The sequence below is a fragment of the Strix uralensis genome, chromosome 9, assembly GCF_047716275.1.
Source record: "Strix uralensis isolate ZFMK-TIS-50842 chromosome 9, bStrUra1, whole genome shotgun sequence".
Taxonomy (NCBI): domain Eukaryota; kingdom Metazoa; phylum Chordata; class Aves; order Strigiformes; family Strigidae; genus Strix; species Strix uralensis.
The window spans coordinates 23,082,166-23,100,511 of NC_133980.1; the positions used below are offsets into that span (position 1 = coordinate 23,082,166).

Below are 18,346 nucleotides of genomic sequence, written 5' to 3' on the forward strand. Positions count from 1 at the left end.
ACTGGCTAAACTGAGGTTTTAAAATATCCATAAGGCTGAGGGTAAGATTTGACTATGAATAGAACTGTAAGGAAGATTTGGGTACCCCAAATTAAGATCATTTTTCCATAGAGGCAAAGTTCCAGGATACAGGATTTTGAGCTGCACTCTCCTTGACCTGGGTGTCTAATAGTTTAATAGCTGGTGACAGAAAGACATAATAGCTATGAAATATAAGAAAATTTAGACTAAATAAACATAATGGTTTTCCTTTTACTTTCTATACACCTGTCTCTAAATCTGTGGTAACAGCATTGTCTATGTTTGGATTGTATCAGTATGTTCTATCTTCATTTTCGTCCTAGACTTCATCTGCTGTTTATGTCAGTTTCTGGGATAGCATTTCACTCCAAACCATGTGTCACAATCAATTAGTGGTCTGTTGTCTTATGTCTGGACACATACACACGCCTTAGTGGTACCAATCATAAAAGAGTATTCTTCCACTGAGGTGCATAAACAGTGCAAGAGTTAATAACACAGAGCTGGTATGGAAAACACACCTTCTGATGATTAATGTTAACCAGAGATTCATTATTAAGCAGTGGGATAGAAGAAAAGGCTTTCAGTTTTTCATGCCTAGCCTCCCATATCCTCAGAAATAGGGGATATTGGGCCAAGGTTTTGGGACCCAGCTCTGATGGTCTAACATTTTTCTCTCAATGCTCTTCTTTCTTGTGTAAGTGAAAGGTATTTTTGGAGTATCTTCACTGTTGGTGATTACCTAACAGGAGGTTGTAGCTGATCTCTTTTTCTAGATAGAGAAGAGAAGGAGGCAGAGTGAGCACAGGAACTCATTGGTGCTTGTCAGGTTCATGTTAGATTCTTAGGTCCCAAAATATTAGCTCCATTTCATTCTGGACTTTGCCTTATTTGTTTAGGTACCCTTAAATGTCTGTTGACAAAAACAGATGTTATATGGCTAAACAAAGAAAAGAGGGCTGTGTGAATAGGATTCAGTTAGAATTAAGGCTTAATAGCACAGGTTAACAGAATTAGGAACACTTAAAAAGTCCTTACTTGCATTCAGGTAATGTTGCATTTCATTGAAGTGTTAGTAGAAAAAATTGGTGCAAGACTATATTCCAGTATAATATTAATGAAAATTCATATTTTTTCCTCCTCAGGTGCCTAAAGGTTGACATCTAATCTGCATCTAATATTGAGATGAAAATGAAATTTAGAGTAAACCATTTTCAAAATTAGTTTCTAATTTACATGTCTGGTTCTGATGAACATTGGGCATCCTAACATTGAGCATTCACCGTGCAGTTAAAACTAATCAGAACTGCAGCTTTTGCCTAAAAAACCTGTTTGAGGAACTGCTCTAATTTAGAAGTTAAAGATAATTTATGTGTATGGTGAAATAGTATATACTTTACTTTTTTCTCTGAGAGTGGTGATAATATTTTAAGTGGAAAATTTGTTTGAGGTCCATTATAAAAGGTGATTTTTGACATCTGATGATAATGGGGCATGGTAATGAAAATCAATTGCACATGTTTCTAAGGTGTAACTTTCATTACACCTTGTTGAAGAATGCTCAAATTGTTATTATTCACTGATCCATAAGGACATGCATGTTCCTAACCTGTGGCCTGTAGTCTCCTCAGGTAGCAGTTCTCAGGGGGAACTCTGAGCTCATGTTTATGCTGATGTTACTTGTACTTTAAGTCATATGGTAGGGAAGAGCTTCTAAGGGAAAGAGTTTTGTCCAACTCTCTGTTAGTACTTTGTCCAGTTAATGTTAAAAAATATGTTTTCCCAGGGCAAGTTATTTGTTTGGTCAAGTACCATTGTGGCTTGCTGTAGTTTTTATTTTGTTTTACACCATTTGTTTTCTTTCATGCCAGATGATTAACTTAGCTTCAGAGTTTGTTTTGTCTTATTATGGCCCTTGGCTTTAACTCCAAGTTTCACAACATAAATCCTATTTTTATCTCCCCAGTGCACTTTGAGATCTGCATAGTTAAATGGGATGAGAAAATTAATGTCAGTGTGAAGTGCTATATTGTCCTTTACATTTTCTTTTTCCTTCAGAAAAACTGTTTTCATCATGTTATTCATCCACAGCACCTAGCACAGTAGATTCTCTGTGCTCGATTATTGACCTGTTGTTTCTGCAATGAAACATCATGCTTGCAAGCCAGTGCAAAATTAATTAGTATCTGTGAAGGAAGGAAATAGAGCTATTAAGGAAATAATTTTTAAAGCTCTTAGGGAAGCTGCTTTCTGTAAGTTGAAAAGGAAAAGCCTACCAGAAACCTAAGTGTAATTTCAGGGAATGAGATGTTACAAAATAGGATTTGAAAATACTAAGTCAATGCCTGTAACATCATTCTCTAGTAAGAAGCCTAGAGTGTAATGGATTTTCAAGTCGCATTCGCACTTTATCACAAGAAGTGCTGAAAACTTGGAACAACTTCTGCTCTAACTCATGGATGCTAACAATACCATATTTTTGTGAAATATTTAATGGACAAGCAAATTCTGATTGAGATAGGAGTTTTCACTTTGATTCCAAAGTGAAAGCAACAGTTTTTGGATGAAAGCATTTAGCATGTAAATACTCATATATATATATATATATATATATGTATAAAAGAAACTGTGATTTTTAGCTTGAAGGGAAAAAAAAAGCAAACATAGGAACTGGATCAGTTCTTTCATGACCAAAAGACACTCTTACTCCGAGTCCATTTATCTACAAAGTGGGAAATTTGGCCTCAAGGTCTGTTCAGTCTGAAGAAGTGGTTGAAATAAATTTTGTCAGTCATTGCTCTCTGAATGTTTCTTTTCAGGTAGCCATCTTTCAATTTGTTTTTTTTCCAAGCTTGGTATTTCCATCCATGCAGAACTTCCTCCATGAGGTTTCTTGCTTCGATTAGTTAGTGATCAATATTTTAGAGGAGTTTTCAAAACAAAACAAACCTTCCTAACCCCCTCCTCTCACATATCCATAACGTCTTTTCACATATCCATATCTTTTCCCTACCACATATCCACAAATGCCCCACCTCAAATATTGTCTAGATTTGTTGGATTGCTCCAATACCTATGTGGCATCTCTTTCAGAGAGATTAGTTCTGAAGCAGGTATCATAATGATATGAACAGATCCCCTTCAGTGAATGCTTATTGTTGTATGCCTTGGTGTACTATTGTGAAGAAAATTAGATGCTTAAATATGAAGCATCTTATCAGTCCAAAATTTGTACTAAATTAGCAACACGTCATATTGCTGTTATAATTCTCTCTTTCCTTTTTCTTCTCATACATCGTACAAATCTTGTATTCTCAGCTTGTCTGCTTTCACGGGACTCCAAAAGTATTATTTTGGTTTATGGGTGATAAGAAACCTCTGCACATATCCAAGGAATGACATTTTAATTAAATGTGCTTTTCTTCCTGTGTAATACAATGGGCTGACTTATTTCATCATTTGGTAATTGTTGCCAAATACCTCTAGTTTATTCATCTAGATTTTAGCAATGGTAGAATATTGTCACATTTCAGCGAAATTCAGGGTTAAAGTGTTAGAAATAGAAGAACAGAGAAACATGTGCTAGGCCACATTAACATGTGTATTTCAAAAGAAAACATTAACCTTTAAAAATACATACAAAACTGTTTTGGTAAAGAAATCTACCTAATTTTGTGGGAGGCAAAAAGATCTTTGTCACTGAATTGAGTAATAAGTTTGAGAACAGTAAGACCTCAGTAAGTACAAATCAGTTTAGGTTCCATTTATGAGAATGGTGGTTTTATTTCTACACTAAAGCCAATCTACTTAGTGTTTGTTATTAGTTCTATTTTCAAGCCCACCAATAGCCACATGACAACAGTGGTGTGAGTGAATAAGCTCTGGAGTGGGGGTTTAACAGGGCTAGGCCTTAGACTTTGTGCCACACCTCTGCTGTTTATCTCTAGATTTGGGACATCAGAACACAAGCAAGACAAAGCAATCCTCCTAGAGTTAAGAGGAGAGGTGATATATCTCTTTCCTAGATGTATCCTGAATGACTTTGAGGAAGAGTGTAGAATTTCCCTATTCTGCTTCTCTAATTCACAAGACAGTAAAAAAGCATGTTACATATTGTTAATGAAGTGCTCAGGTGCACTTCTGGGGAGAAGTGTCAAGTCCCATGACTTCTAAAAACCAAGATGCTGAAGAAATGACAATGACATTGAAAATACAAATGAAGAAATTCTTTACGATGGGAGTGGTGAGTCACTGGCACAGGTTGCTGAGAGAAGCTGTGGCTGCCCCCTCCCTGGAGGGGTTCAAGGCCAGGTTGGACGGGGCTTTGAGCAATGTGACCTATTGAAAGATGTCCCTGCTCACAGCAGGGAGTTTGGAACTAGATGATCTTTAAAGGTCCCTTCCAACTCAAACCATCCTACGATTCTACGCATTAATGGACATCCCCATTTTTAGTAGCTGTGGGAGGAAGAAGAGAATTGAAACACTGAGCTCTTAGGCCCTTGCAACAGTGAACAAGATTTGTTAGGGAGGTTCCAAGTGCGTGGAAATTTTTGTTTCTTTTTGCATCATCTCCTTCCTCTGAGTGACCCTGAGGCCACAAAATTAATTTGCTTTTAAGGACTTAAATTTAGCTTCAAATACATCATAATAGATCATAACTCTCAGTATTACTTTCCTCCTTGAAATTATGGTCATTTTCTTTCTAGAAAGGAATGGCATATTTTAAATTCCAGCATGTGTCACTGAAATAATGTTGCATGGTAGATTACTCCTATATGCATTTAACAAAGTTGTCACATATCACACATCCTGGAAAAGAGACTATAATGGGAAGGTTGCAGATGGTAGCCTATTAAAACATATTCTTTAGCAAGCCTGGCTAGCCAATAAAACTGAGCCAAGCAATGTGCTCTCAGATTTTTCTAGTTGAGGTTATTTACCTTCAAAAGTACAAAGTAATAAGAGAAAGTAGGTTATGCCTGCCTCTTGAAGAGAAAGCCACATACAGGTTTTTTTTAACTCATATCTGCCCTGGGTAACACCTACAGTCCCTGGGATAAGTGAATTTATAACAAATGGAGCAGCGCATTTCACAGAACAGGTGCAGGTATTGCAACATCTGTTTTCTAGGTACCCTGTGCCCAGCAGAACTCAGTCCAGAGCAGGGAGTATATATTCTGCAATGTAACCTGTAGGCAGGAGTTAGGAGGGGACTGTATGAAGTAGCCTGGAGGAGATATATAGATATAGATTTTTACCAGGTGTTCATCAGGTTTTAGGATAAGAAAAATGGAGGGTGTTTTGTCTGTTCCCTTTTTTATGTTAATGAAACATTGAGCATGTGATTATTTGTGAGATAAGTATAATTAGTCTTTAATTACCATGAGATTGTCATCCATTCCCTTTCCAAGTTTCTGGCACCTTCAATACCTCCAATCAATGTCATGCTGACTAATCTCACATTGACAGGAGGTGAGAAAACAGCCCTTGAAAGAAGAATTATTCTTATTTGTTGAGCATCAAGGTTTGCATTTGAAATTAGACTAATGATACAGCTGGCTAAACATTGCTTTTATTGGTTGATGAAATTAATGTTATATGATTTATATTTAGTTTCATCCAGCCCTTTGTGCAAAACTTTAGTTGTAGGTTTTTGATCAGGTAACTTGTCGTTAAGGTTGATCAAGGTCTACCCTGAAAATGCTTTTCACTGAAAAACTGTGCTTTCTAGTTGCGTTTCCATGTAACCAGGGAAGGAAATTGAAATAATGAAAATGTGACTATACCATGCATAAAAGATTTTTTTTTTTCTCCCTGATGTATTAAAATAATTTACAAGTAGGTCTGAGGGAAACTTTGAATATACAAGTTGTATGGACTTGCCAGAGAGAGGTAAGGTAGCTTTTCCAAATTTTAAAGGCTCAGATTAGCTCTGGTCTTTGTGCAGATAATGACAAAGAAAGATGCAGAAACTATTATTCCTCTGTAATTTTTCGCACTATAAAGTCTAGCGATTGTTACCCCCTTCTGCAACTTTGAAATCTTGAATTGTGAGACTTTCTGGTATGTGCGAAAGAAAGAGCGTCATCACCCAGCCCTCCTTCCGTGTTGTTATGAGAAGGACACTGTAGCATTGCAGAGGTTGCAGCACCCTGAAGTCATCAGAAGAATTTTTACTGTAGTAGCAGAAGTTGTCAGTTTTTCCTGGCCTTTTATTTTTTTTTTTCTTTCCAGTTCAGGTCTGGGAAATAAGAAATGAGTAAACTTTCCATTGGTTGAGTAGATGAGCTCATGTTTTTCCATTATTTATGTGTGTGTTTATCCTCCAGTAGGTTCCAAGAGACTTGAGAGTGTTCTGGCCTGAGCAGACAGAAGTGAACTCTGCAATTTCCCATGTTAATAAAATGTTGAATTATTGCATTAACATAATACCAAGTTTAGAAAATCCAGTTGAATAGGCTGGTTTATTAGACTACTCTCAGTGTTATATTAAGTGTGTCTCTGAGGATAGCGAGAATAAATACTCCTCTACCCTAGCTATGCACAATTCAAAATTATGTACCTCCTCCTCTTAAGTATCCCCTGTTTAACATTGGAAAGGTTCTGTCCTATACCTTTCTTTCAGCAGGCCCTAAAACCTGTGGTGCTTGGGACACAAAAGCTCTATAATGTCCTCAAAAGACCATTTTCAGGTGCTACGTTAAATATCACGGATGCCTCTGTTGTCAAATACATTTGCTGATAGGGAACAGGAAGTAATCTGAGTCCAAGAGAGGGCAAACATTCCCAACCTTTGGATATATATTACCTTGGACTTTTAAAATCATTCTCTCAATCTTACTTCCTCACTCAGAAATAACTCATTTTTTTTACTTTGGGGAAAAAGGTTCAGAAGAGGCTAAGGGTATTCTATGGGCAGAATTTTCTGTCTCTGATTGACCATCTAAAGAAATTCCATGTGGAAACATAAAGCAAAACATATCTGTAGCCAGGCAAAATTCCTGGTGGATTTCTGAATGATATACAGTAATCTAATCTGGAGCTTTCTGTAGCCCCTGTAGTTTCCTGAGGTGCCTAGCACAGTTGGTCTGTTGCGTTTAATTAAGAATAAACTCAGCTGAGGGGGCTTTTTTTCTGGTTTTATTCTGTTCTAGCTACTTTTAATGTGTTTAACTAACTTAGACAAGTAGATGTTTATTCATTTGGCTGAATAAGTTTGTGATGATTTGATTTCTAGTTTTAAAACAAAGCTAGGAAACGAACGAGGGGTTGCTTGAAGTGAATAATTCACTAGGAAAATGTTTAATGAGAAAAGAGCTCTACCAGAGAAAATCACCAGAATCTTTACCAAATTGCTCCACAGTGTGATGGCCTCCTCCACTTCTAACCTCCTACCACAGTGCACCCTGAGGGACAAGTCAGTTTATAGAAGTGCAGGAAGTACAGAACTTTCTTCTGTTTGACTCCCAGACACTACTCCATGATTTATCCTCCGGATAGATTTCTATTTTCGTTTTCACAAGAATGATAAACATCATTCACTAAAATGAAATTTTTAAAATTTAGCAGGTAGAGATAACTTGTATTGCAGAGTTTTTAAAAGAATTATCTAAAGCATTTTCATGTCCACAAATCTACATTTGAATAAAACTTGGAAAAATTAGGAAGGTATAACTGTCCAAAAGAAAGCTAGGTAAGTGCTAATATATTAAAAGAAGATCACCTAAACATGTGTAAATGTATATCGACCCAGGCAAATAATGGAAAATCTTCACTCTTATAATGAATATTACCTTTTTCCTTTCAAGTTCCCAAATATTGTCCTTCATAAGTTTTAAACAAAAGATTCACCTAGATTCACTTGGTGCTTCTGTTAGAAAGTCCCTTTGCAGATGTCTTATTTTAGTACCCCATGCGAGTTATTTTTGGAAATATTTTATTTTTTACCTGATTGTAGACATTTATAGAGAAGTTAGGCAATATTAGATAGAAAGAAATTTTAAACACAAGGCCAGTATAATGAACTTCTAAACTCAGGCTTGATTATGCTGCTGAAGAGGGTGAAACTCCTTGCCATAGAGGTATATAATACAGGCAAAAAGTTGTCAGGGTCTCAAAATGGGAGTGGACAAATTCAAAAAAGAAAGTTCTTGTGAGTTTTAGGATACCAAGAGGCTCTCTGTGGCTGACGAAATCCTTAAGCCATACCTTATGAAGGCATAGAGAATATAATTGTTTCTATACTCTTTTGTTTGCTGCTGGTCGCTGTTAGAGACAGTGGATAGCACACTCAGCAGAGCTTTTATCTAACCTGACTATTTTTACATAGATCGTTTTTAAGCTGTAATATAAGTGTCCTGGTTTGAGCCCAGAGGGCAACTTAGCACCACGCAGCCATTCACTCACCCATTCCCCCCCAGCACTGGGAAGGAGAAAATGAAACAAAAGGCTCAGGAATTGAGATAAGGACAGGGAGGGATGATTCACCTATTATGGTTATTGGCAAAAGACAGAGTCGTTAGGGGAAAAAAAAGATGTCAATTTAATTCAAACACTAACAAAACCAACACTTAACAGAATGGGACAGTAAGAAGTATTACCACATCTTAAAACACTTCCTCCCACCCCTCCCTTCTTCCCGGGCTCGGTTTTGTTCCAGATATCTCTACCTCCTCCTCCAGTGGCACAGGGGCAGGGGATGGGGGGGGTGCAGTCAGTTTGTAGCTTCTTTCTCCAAGGGGGGGAAGCACTCCTCTGCATTCTTCCTCCTGCTCCATGAGGCTCTCCTCTCATGGGAGACAGTCCTCCATGAACTTTCTCTGTCAGGAATCCTCCCCGTGAGATGCATTCTTCTCGAGATGCTCCGGCGTGGGTCACCTCCATGTGTTGCAGCCCTCCCAGTGCCGAACTACAACAGCGGGGGCTGCTTCTTCCCACAGAGTCCTGGGGGTCCTTCACAGGCTACAGGCAAATCTCTGCTCCTCTGGTGACCCCCATGGGTGGCAGGGGGGCAGCCCTGCCATCTCACCATGGGATACAGGGGGGCTCTCTGCTCCGGTGCACATCCCCCCCTTCCACCTTCTTCCTTCTGCTGACCTCTGTGTTTGCAGAGGTGTCCTTCATGTAACTCCTCCTCACAGATCCCAATCCCCTTCTAGATTCCCCTTCTTAAATATATTATCACAGAAGTGTGACCACCATTGCTAATTGGTTTGGCCTTGACCAGAGGTGGGTCCCACTTGGAGCCAGGGGAGCTTTGAGAAGCTTCTCACAGGGGACACCGCTGTAGCCCCCTTCCCTGCTACCAAAAACCCCACCACTCAAACCCAGCACAACAATGCAATTTATTCAGCACACCTATTGTACGTTGGCTCCAGAGTACTTAGAATTCATCACCAAAAGCCACTGCTGCTTTAGTTTAAGAGGAGTTCTTGGAGCATTGAGTTCTGCATCGTTAGTTTGTATTGTCTTATGAGGTTCAAAAATTGCTTTGAAAAATTGGTTTCTGGATGGTTAGGTTTTCTTGTGACCCCCATTTTGACTTCTAACCTTCAGATAAACAGTGTTGGGACAACAAGAGTTAGCCTATTTAGAGCTGTCTGTGCACATCAGGTATATATTCAGTAACATTAAAATAAAGAAATAATACTTTGTGCAGGCTTTCTGATGAAAAGCTGAACATTTCAAAGGGTGAAATTGCTAGCAAATACAATGTCATTTCTGCTCAAAGTGTTCACTGGAGAAAAAAAAATAAAATCCCAGGGCATTCACTGGTGTGTCTAAATGTTTTGTGGAATGCAAGCTTTGAGGGTCTTTTTTAAAAAACTTGAGACCTTTTCCCCTTCAGCTTGTGAGTCTTGTGAAATATTCTTGCTGCGTTGGAGTTGCAGTAGAATTAATGACTTGATATTAGATTTACTATGATTTGTTTCCTGCCATGATCTGCTAAAAGTAAGCAATGCAAAAATCTCATTGTAACTAACACATTTATAAATGCAAGGGCACATCCAGGAGATTTTTATTTGCAGACCAAAATCCCAGAATTTATAGAGTCTGTCTTAGTTACTATTGTGAAGAGGGGAAAAAACCCCAGTGAACTCTATTAAAAAGATTGATGCATGGCTACGAGAGCTCTTGACAATTGAGATTTCTTTCTGAAGTGTTGTTTAACATATGTATGGCAAAAGAAATGCAGGGGAAGGAAGCAAATTTTCTTATGAAATTTTGAAGTACTTTGAATCTAGCAAAATAATGAAATGATTTAAACACAAATTCTGTGTAGCTGAGAAAGCAAAACATTCACGTTTTATAAAGCTAGAATTCATGCCAGGAAACAAAAGCAAAAATATTTCCTAGGTATTTGAGCTATAGGTAGGCTATATGGATATGATAGTTGGGTCTGGTCAAAGTACTCTGGTCACCTTTTTTGTTGAGTCACTGTCTGGGACAAGACATTTCTGGTTGAGCTTCTAAGCTGACAGGTTACATTTCCTGTGACCTGCATGCTCCAGTAAATGTCCTTTTGAAGACAAAGCATCTTTCTCTTCCTTAAGCCGAAATGTTCCTTACTGGATGAGACTGATGATTGTTGTCCTGTGGACTCTCTCTAATACTGCTTTGTACATTGGAATCAGTTTTACCCCTAAAAAAGCTTTGCAATGTGTAACATAGTCATTCACTGCTGATTTAAGTTTTGTATAACACCAACTGCTTAGGTCAAATCCGTCATTTCTGAACACTGTTGTAACATGATACTACCTGGTAGGTTATTCCTCTTCCTCTTAGATGTTTACACCTTTCAGGCAGGCTGTTATTTTATTCTTCCTTTGCTGTTCCATGAACTTTCAGGTAAAGAGATGTCTAAGCCTGAATTTTGTTCCAGTTACATATCACTTCTGATTCAGTTTTCTATGGAAGGAGCAAGTATCTAAAACCTTTACGTTTATGAACATGTGTTTCCCTTATTTTTTAAAATTATTTGCTAGAATCTAGTCGGTCTCTAATTATGTATTTATTTTGAGGTCTACCTATATTTTCAAACTCTCCATTATCCAGATGATTTTAATTTAAGAAGCATTTTGGGAGACTAAAAGTTGTGTGTTTGAGATTATAAGATAGAAAAGGGACTTGGTTCAAACCGTTTTGATTATTAGTCCTTTTTTCATTTTTGTTCTCTCTCCTAATTACGATTGCAGAACCTCCTAACTTTTAGAATGCATTTTTCAGCTGCACTGAATCACAGCTTCACAGTCTAAAACAGAACAGTTTTAGCAGGCTGTGTTTATGTTTGTTTACGTATTACTGCTCTGCTTTATTTGCTTAAAATGCTGTGACTTATAATAATTATGTATAATAATACTTATGTAGAGTTATGTATTTCAGAATTTCAGTTCAGCTATCAAGTCACTTTTACACATTGTACAGAGGTGCAATGTGAGTCTCATCACATTATGAACAGTAGTTATGTTAGAAAACATTGGGAATATTTTCAGTCCGAATTGTCAGTTAAACATTTAGGCCCCCAAAGACCTCTACCTCCTCTTGTGTAAAAATAATGTGTTACAGGTGGACCAATGTTCTCCAAAGTTCTATAATGGTCTTGAAAATATTCTTGAAGATGACACTGCAGACCCTTGAATAATATTGATACTAATTATTCCCTGATGGGTTACACAGCAAGTGGATGATAAAACATTGTAATACCTTGGCTTAATAGTTGATGCCCATATATCTCTTGTGTTTGCTGTGCAGGGTGGGTTGGTTAGCTGCTTTGTGTCATGCAGGTTAGCTAGCTGAACCTCCGACCTATCTCCTACCTGCCAGCTAATTTATGATCCATCCAGGAAGGCAGAGATGCCACTGACTAGTAGGTATCTGTATGTTAGACTGATGTTGGTCTTGATTTCATCACTTAACAAAGTGGGTAGCCACCATCACAGAATATTTTCTTTCAAATTGTCCTTATTTGCTTCAGCCCAGCTGTTTGCTTGGCTTTGGAGGAGGTAGTTTGACAGCCACTTTTATTTTATAGTGTTTTGTTCAGCAGGGTTGGTTACAGATACTCCAAGAGATAAATGGTGGTGAAATGAAATGATGGTTCATCTAATATTCAATTACGTATGTGTCTTTCATTTCTTCACCTTGGCCAGCTGCCCAGCACAAATAGATGCATATTGTTCCCTAAATAAATTACCCTGGTTCTAAGCTGCTCCTCAATTTGATACCTACAAGAGTTCTGTGTTTATTTGCTGGCACAGGCTGCTCTAAAGATACTCAACCTTCTGTGTTTTGGCTTCTATTACACTCATTACCTTGAAAAGTAATTATGCAAATATCACACTTGTATTAAATACGGGGAGGTTTTTACTTATTTATAAACATCTCAAAATTTCAATTTCAGGGCATGCAGCTGAAAAATGTCTGCATAGGCTGAGAAATGGAGCTGCCTCCCCACCCATTGCTGTAACTGAGCAGCAAGTAGTAGATAAGCAAAACTGTTCCATTCTTTGCCTTGCCTGCTTATTGAAAGGAGGAGTGCAGTAAATTGGGCTGTAGACATCCAGTCACCATGGGATTTGGCTCTGTTCACAACAGGCAGGCACTGAACTGTACGTGAAGATCTTAACACATCTTTTTCTCCCATGAAAATAGAGGCAACCCTGGAGAAAAAAGCAAAGCGAGCTGAGATAGAGATGTTTGAAAGGTAATTTGTTTGAAAAGAAACATAGGCTTCCAGCAGCCCCACAGTAATTAATAAAAATCTTAAAGCTTGCAGGGTTGGACTGATTCTGATCTCTTAGCGATATTGATAAAATGTTGCCCTATTCAGGTGATCTGAGTCACTGTTTACACGGAATTGGAATTGGAGCTTTGCTTGGCTGTTGCACAGAACTGTGTACTGCAAATTGCATCTCTTCAGAACTGCTGGGTACAGAAGGCTGCTATTATCAATGGATAGCCAGGGGGTGCAAAGGGATTTTATACAGTTGATCCAAATTGCAGTCTTATCCATCTACAGAGAAATATACTAAAAAGAATACCAGATGGATGAGCTTCTGGGGAACTGTAGGCCATCAGCAAAAACTCACATGTCCTTGAAAAAAGGTATAAAATGTTGCTGTCTGGGGAATGGGTTTAAAAAACCATGAGTATTGAAGGAATAATTGGGCTTTACTATCTAGAGAGCTCAGACATTTAGATTTCTGCAAAAATCTATCAGAAGTTTTAGATTGCAGGTGCTTTTCATGTGTGATGATCAGGCCCCTTTTAAATGTTTCAAAATATGTTTCTCAAAATCAGACACTGCTATAATTGTTCAATAGATTTGAAAATGCAAACCTCTTTTGCTTTTAATAGCCTTTACTCCTATCTAGAGACTTTGTTGAAAGAAAAATACGCTGTCAAGGAAAAGCTGCACAGAGATCCTGGCAAGAACATACATACTAACTGAAGCATCACTAATAACTCACTGGCTAGCACAAGACAGAGAACTCGCTGCTCTAAGAGTTCAGATTTTGGCTTTGTTGATAGTTTGATTGGACTCTTTTTATTACATTAGCCATCCATAAAGTGGGTTGAATATTATTACCTTCCAGCAACTATGTGAAGCTAAAGCAGAGCTTCAGAAATGAAAGTTGCAATGGAAAAATGGTATATTAATAATAAATATACCTAAGTTTTATTGTTTGCCTTAAGGAAGGTAGCAGGAGGTCCAAGATTTCATGGGCAGTATTCATAATACAAGATTCCCCATAAAAGAATTTGTTCTGTGCTGAAGGTAAGACACAAACATAGAGATGGACAGAAGGGGTTTAAAAGAGCTAGTAGTGGCCCTGATCCTGTTTCCATTCCCATGTAAATGCCCTACTTGATTGGACTGGGGCAAAGGGAGTTTGTAAATGTGTTTAAATACATACATGTATTTGTGTGTGTATATGTGCAGGCATATATGGAGATGTGTGTAAGTACGTGTGTGTGTGTGTGTGAAAATATAGATAGCTCGCTAGATATGAATACCTGGTTGGTATGGCTGAAGTGAAAGAAAGGAACCATGTGAGATCATCCATGCACAAAGGACGTTAGTTATTACTCTTGACTATTTCAATATAGAAACTTGATGTGGATCTAGTAACTCCTGTTCAGTGGATCAGAGCTGCTATGACTTCTCCTAATTTTATTTGCAGCTACTTTTAACAAGTTGATATGCTGCAACTCACGTGACCTTCACAACAGTCAAGTAAACCCAACCATTATTAAGTGCATAAGGAGATAAAATTTTGTCTGTCCTAATTCTTGTACTTCTTGTCCTGCCTGTTGCCAGGGCCCTGCTATGTGTGTATGCATGTTGTACTTAGCTGAGTGAGGCTGAGAGCAAAAGTGTATATGTACAGAGTAACTTATTTTGTGCTTTAATAATATGCAAAGTGTGATATAGGCTCATGCAGCTCTTTATGAACTGGTATTGAATGGTCTCGTAGGGAATAGTAATCGGACTGTTAACTTACAATGCAAATACATCATTTATTTCCTTTAAGCTGCAAAGGTCCCTCAAGTATAATGGGTTTTATACTGTATTCTTATGCATGGCATAGCATTTTCCTTAGGTCTTGGTGCTACATCTGGAAAAAGAAAAGCTAATGTAAACATGGGGGTTTTTTATTATTATTTGCCAGAAAGCAATAATAGTCTGAAGAACTCCCCATTAGATCTCTGGCTGCTAACTTCAGTGGGAAATGGGATATTGCATAAGGAGGCATAGATGTTTTTCAGTTCCTTGAGGAAAAAAAAAAGAATCCCTATTTTCATTTTTTGTCTATCTATTTGGTGTATGCAGAGCACCCTGAATACTCTTCTACTTTGCCCACCCGTCTTCCATTTTCCCATATTCATCTGAAGTGATTATCTGCAAGTAGAGAACAAGGATGTATTAAAGTACAGAAGTAGTACATGTATTTATTATTTTGGGGATAGGATTTAATTAGTGTCTGTTTTCAAAAGAACTTACCACTTACAGATGTATTTTCAAAGCAGTCAAACTGTCTTATCTATGTTGAACTTTGGAAGTCTAAGTACTTATGTTGGAGGCAAAATGGAAGTTGAGCTCTTTAAAAAAAACCTTACATTGGAGGCAAGCAACGGTCTGGTGGCAAATGTTACAGTGATTAATACAATATATAGCCATTAGGTTCTGGCAGCTGGTCATTTAGGGAAAGAGTTTCAGATACAACCACAGGATTTAGATGCCCACATCCTATTAAAAGTCATTTTGCTTTTGGCTTCCAAGGTAATTTTGAAAAATCTCCTTCCAGAGGTTTAATCAACAAGAGTATGATGAAAAGGTAGAAAGCAACAAAACCATCATTAGAATTATCACTGTTTCTGTGGTTGACAATCTCAAGAGACAGGTTAAGGGACACAAAGTGTGTTGGCATTTGTGGCAGGCTGCTGCTCTCATTGAGAAGAAGGGCTGGGGGAGCACGTCTTCCAAGAGTAGTAGTACTGGCAGCAACTAGAGCAAGGATTGCAGAATTCCAACATTTTCCCTTCCTGTTTTTCTAACTGCATCCTTAGTGCTTCTCATTCCTCCTCCCATGGCAGATGCAGCCAAATCCTTTATCTCTGGGGCAACAAATTTTTGCCTACTTTGTTGAAAGTCCCCAGGGAGCACTGAATTTCACCCTTAGAGGATTCCTTGTCACTTGCCTTACGACATAGTTTTGCATGGTTTGCCAAGGCTGTTTAATGCAGCAGTTTGTTGACAAGGCTGCCTTCAGTTTCTGTCATTCATCCAGGATCTTCCACAACCTCAACACATACTCAAAAATATCCCTTACCCAGGACAGTGCAGTGTAATTCCTTCAACTGACTTTTAAATTAGGATCCAGTTGCCAAAATCATTAATATCTTTTACCAGTTTAGATGTTCGAGGGTAACCTGCCTTCTTCCTAGTTGCTGCTCAAGAAGTGCATTTTCCAAGTCTGGTGTCATCTGTCAGCTCTGTGCAGATATGTTAGATACCTTCGGGCACTTCCTGAGGCATTAGGAGCCTATATTGAGACAACTGTATTGAACTCTTCTTGGGCAAAGAGATCACGCCATTTGTAGCAGCTTCTGTGATCGTGTAACAAGGATATAGTGGTACTTCCATGGTGCTTCACACACTGACAAATGGCTGAAATTGAGGAAGCTGTGATTCAGCTGTAAGCCAACAATCATGTTAATGGGCTAAGAGAGAAGTTCCCTCACTCCTAAAAGCAGAGAGACTATAGTTTTCTGTTTCTGTTAGTTGCTTATGAGGGCTTCATGCAGACTTGAAAAATCTGCTTGTAATGCTAAGTAGCACTATAGTTGAATAGTAACTAGTAACTATAGTTGAATAACCTCTTCTGTGGGACTTGATATTTTGGGGTATCAGTGGCATGGCATCAGCTTTAGTTCAAAGAATGAAATATTAGCTGCTGTCTAACAAAACTTTCTGTCACCTTCTTCCTCTTCATAGCTTGGTGCCTGGGCTCCTGTGACCTGTCATAGCCGTCACAGTTACATTCCCTCAGAGACTTAGTAACTGTTACACATGAAGAATGATATTGCTCTGACTAAATCCCCTATTTAAAATCAAATACTACATTTTCTTTTAAAAAAAATTTCTTCCAAACTTTCTGTGTAGTGTAACTGGTAAAGTAAAATAGTCTGATATTATGCAAAAGGAACAGATAGTTATTTTTTAAAAGACGATTTATAAAAGTCTGTCATTCATACTCTCATTTTCATTTGCTATGAAACTCTTTACTTCTGTAAATTACAGCAGATGTTAACTGAGTTTGTGTTTCTTTGGAATATTAATATGACTGTACTGTGTGCAGAAAGAACAATTTTCAGAAGAAAAATCAATATTACATTCCAACATGTTAGATTAAAAAAAAAAAAAAAAAAAAAGAAACTACTGCACTCAGTGTTTTAAGTATAGGAAGTGGAGCAGTCCAGGAAGGTGTCATTTGTCATTAAAGCTCAGGAAGTGTGAGGGATGTCTGAATACTGTTTCAAAGTTAAGGCTTTTACTCTCTAAATGTGATAAGGGACAAGAGACCTGGAAAGGGACAACACTTGGTGTAACTGATATAGGAAAAGACCGTGAAATGCGGTTGGAACCAGAGAACAGCAGCTACCATTCTCATGGAAGCCATCTGCATTTTATGCACTGCAACTCCTCAATACAGCCTTTACTGAAAATTTATCAAGGAGAAAGCATGAATTAAGTATGTATTTTTTCAGCAAGGCATGAAAAACTAAAGGTGACTTCAGCAAGAGATCTGGGATGCTTGAAGGGTGTTAAAGTGAATTCATTAGATCTCTTAACTTTCGACACCTTTTTGAATACCTTCCTACTCCTTTTAACTTTTATCTTGCAACACTTTTCCTCCTCTTCTAAAACCACAATAAAGGAGACTCTGTTGAAAGGTGAATATTCTTATTTTTCTGTTTGTGTCCTCTCTTCTAATGATTGCCGCCTTGTTCTAACATGAAAGTTTCTGGATCTGACACTTACTCTGTGTGTTCAGAGAGATTAGTGCAAACACAGCCCCAGTCCTTGAAGCAATATGAATTACAGTGACTTGGCTGATGTGATCATGACACAGCATCTGTGCTAGAAAAAATGAGAAACATTCTACATAGGTCAAGCAGTTTCAAACTGAATTAGAAAGAACAATGTATGGAAAAATCCGGTGTAACTGTTAGTATCACTTACCTAGATAAGTGAATAGCAATATTTCATTTAAGCAGTCTTCTTCATAAATACATGGGGTAAAAAACAATTGTGGAGGCAAGAAGATCAAGGCAACTCTATGAAGTATAGGAAGAATCTACAATACCTTACAGATCTCACTCCATTCTCCTCGACCACTTGCATTGACAGCACAGAGTTTAAAAAGATATTCTGCCTTTGGATCCAGATTATGTATTTCAAGGTTCTGCTGCTGTATTTTGTTTAGCTGCCCAGCTAGTGGTGTCTGGGCAGTGTTATCAGGACCAATACGAGCAACTTTATAAAACTCTACCTCATATTTGCTTTCTTGGAACATCCCTGTTTGGCGTATTTTAATTTTGAAATGCCAATGCAGCTGAAATTCCAACCATAACATGAAATATATGTGGAAGATAATGCAGTTTGTGGTCTTGGAAAATGCTAAGCTGCCTCCTGGGAATTTCATAGTATCCTCTTCTAACACGCTAAAAGTAATGTAGGCTGACAGCAGTCAGCACTTTGCAACATGCACTTGGGCATGTTAGGCAACTGGCGTACTGATCTTGTTAGCATCTATAA

The 18,346-nt window shown here is 38.0% G+C and overlaps 1 protein-coding gene across 1 annotated transcript in view; it reads right to left on the bottom strand.

Annotated features, from left to right (window-relative positions):
• Positions 1-14,875: 14,875 nt before the first annotated feature.
• TRIM42 (tripartite motif containing 42) overlaps positions 14,876-18,346 on the bottom strand; it is a 33,676-nt gene continuing 30,205 nt past the window's right edge. The window contains 2 exon segments of the mRNA XM_074877418.1: positions 14,876-14,926; positions 17,895-18,143. Coding sequence (XP_074733519.1) covers positions 14,876-14,926; positions 17,895-18,143 — 300 coding nt within the window.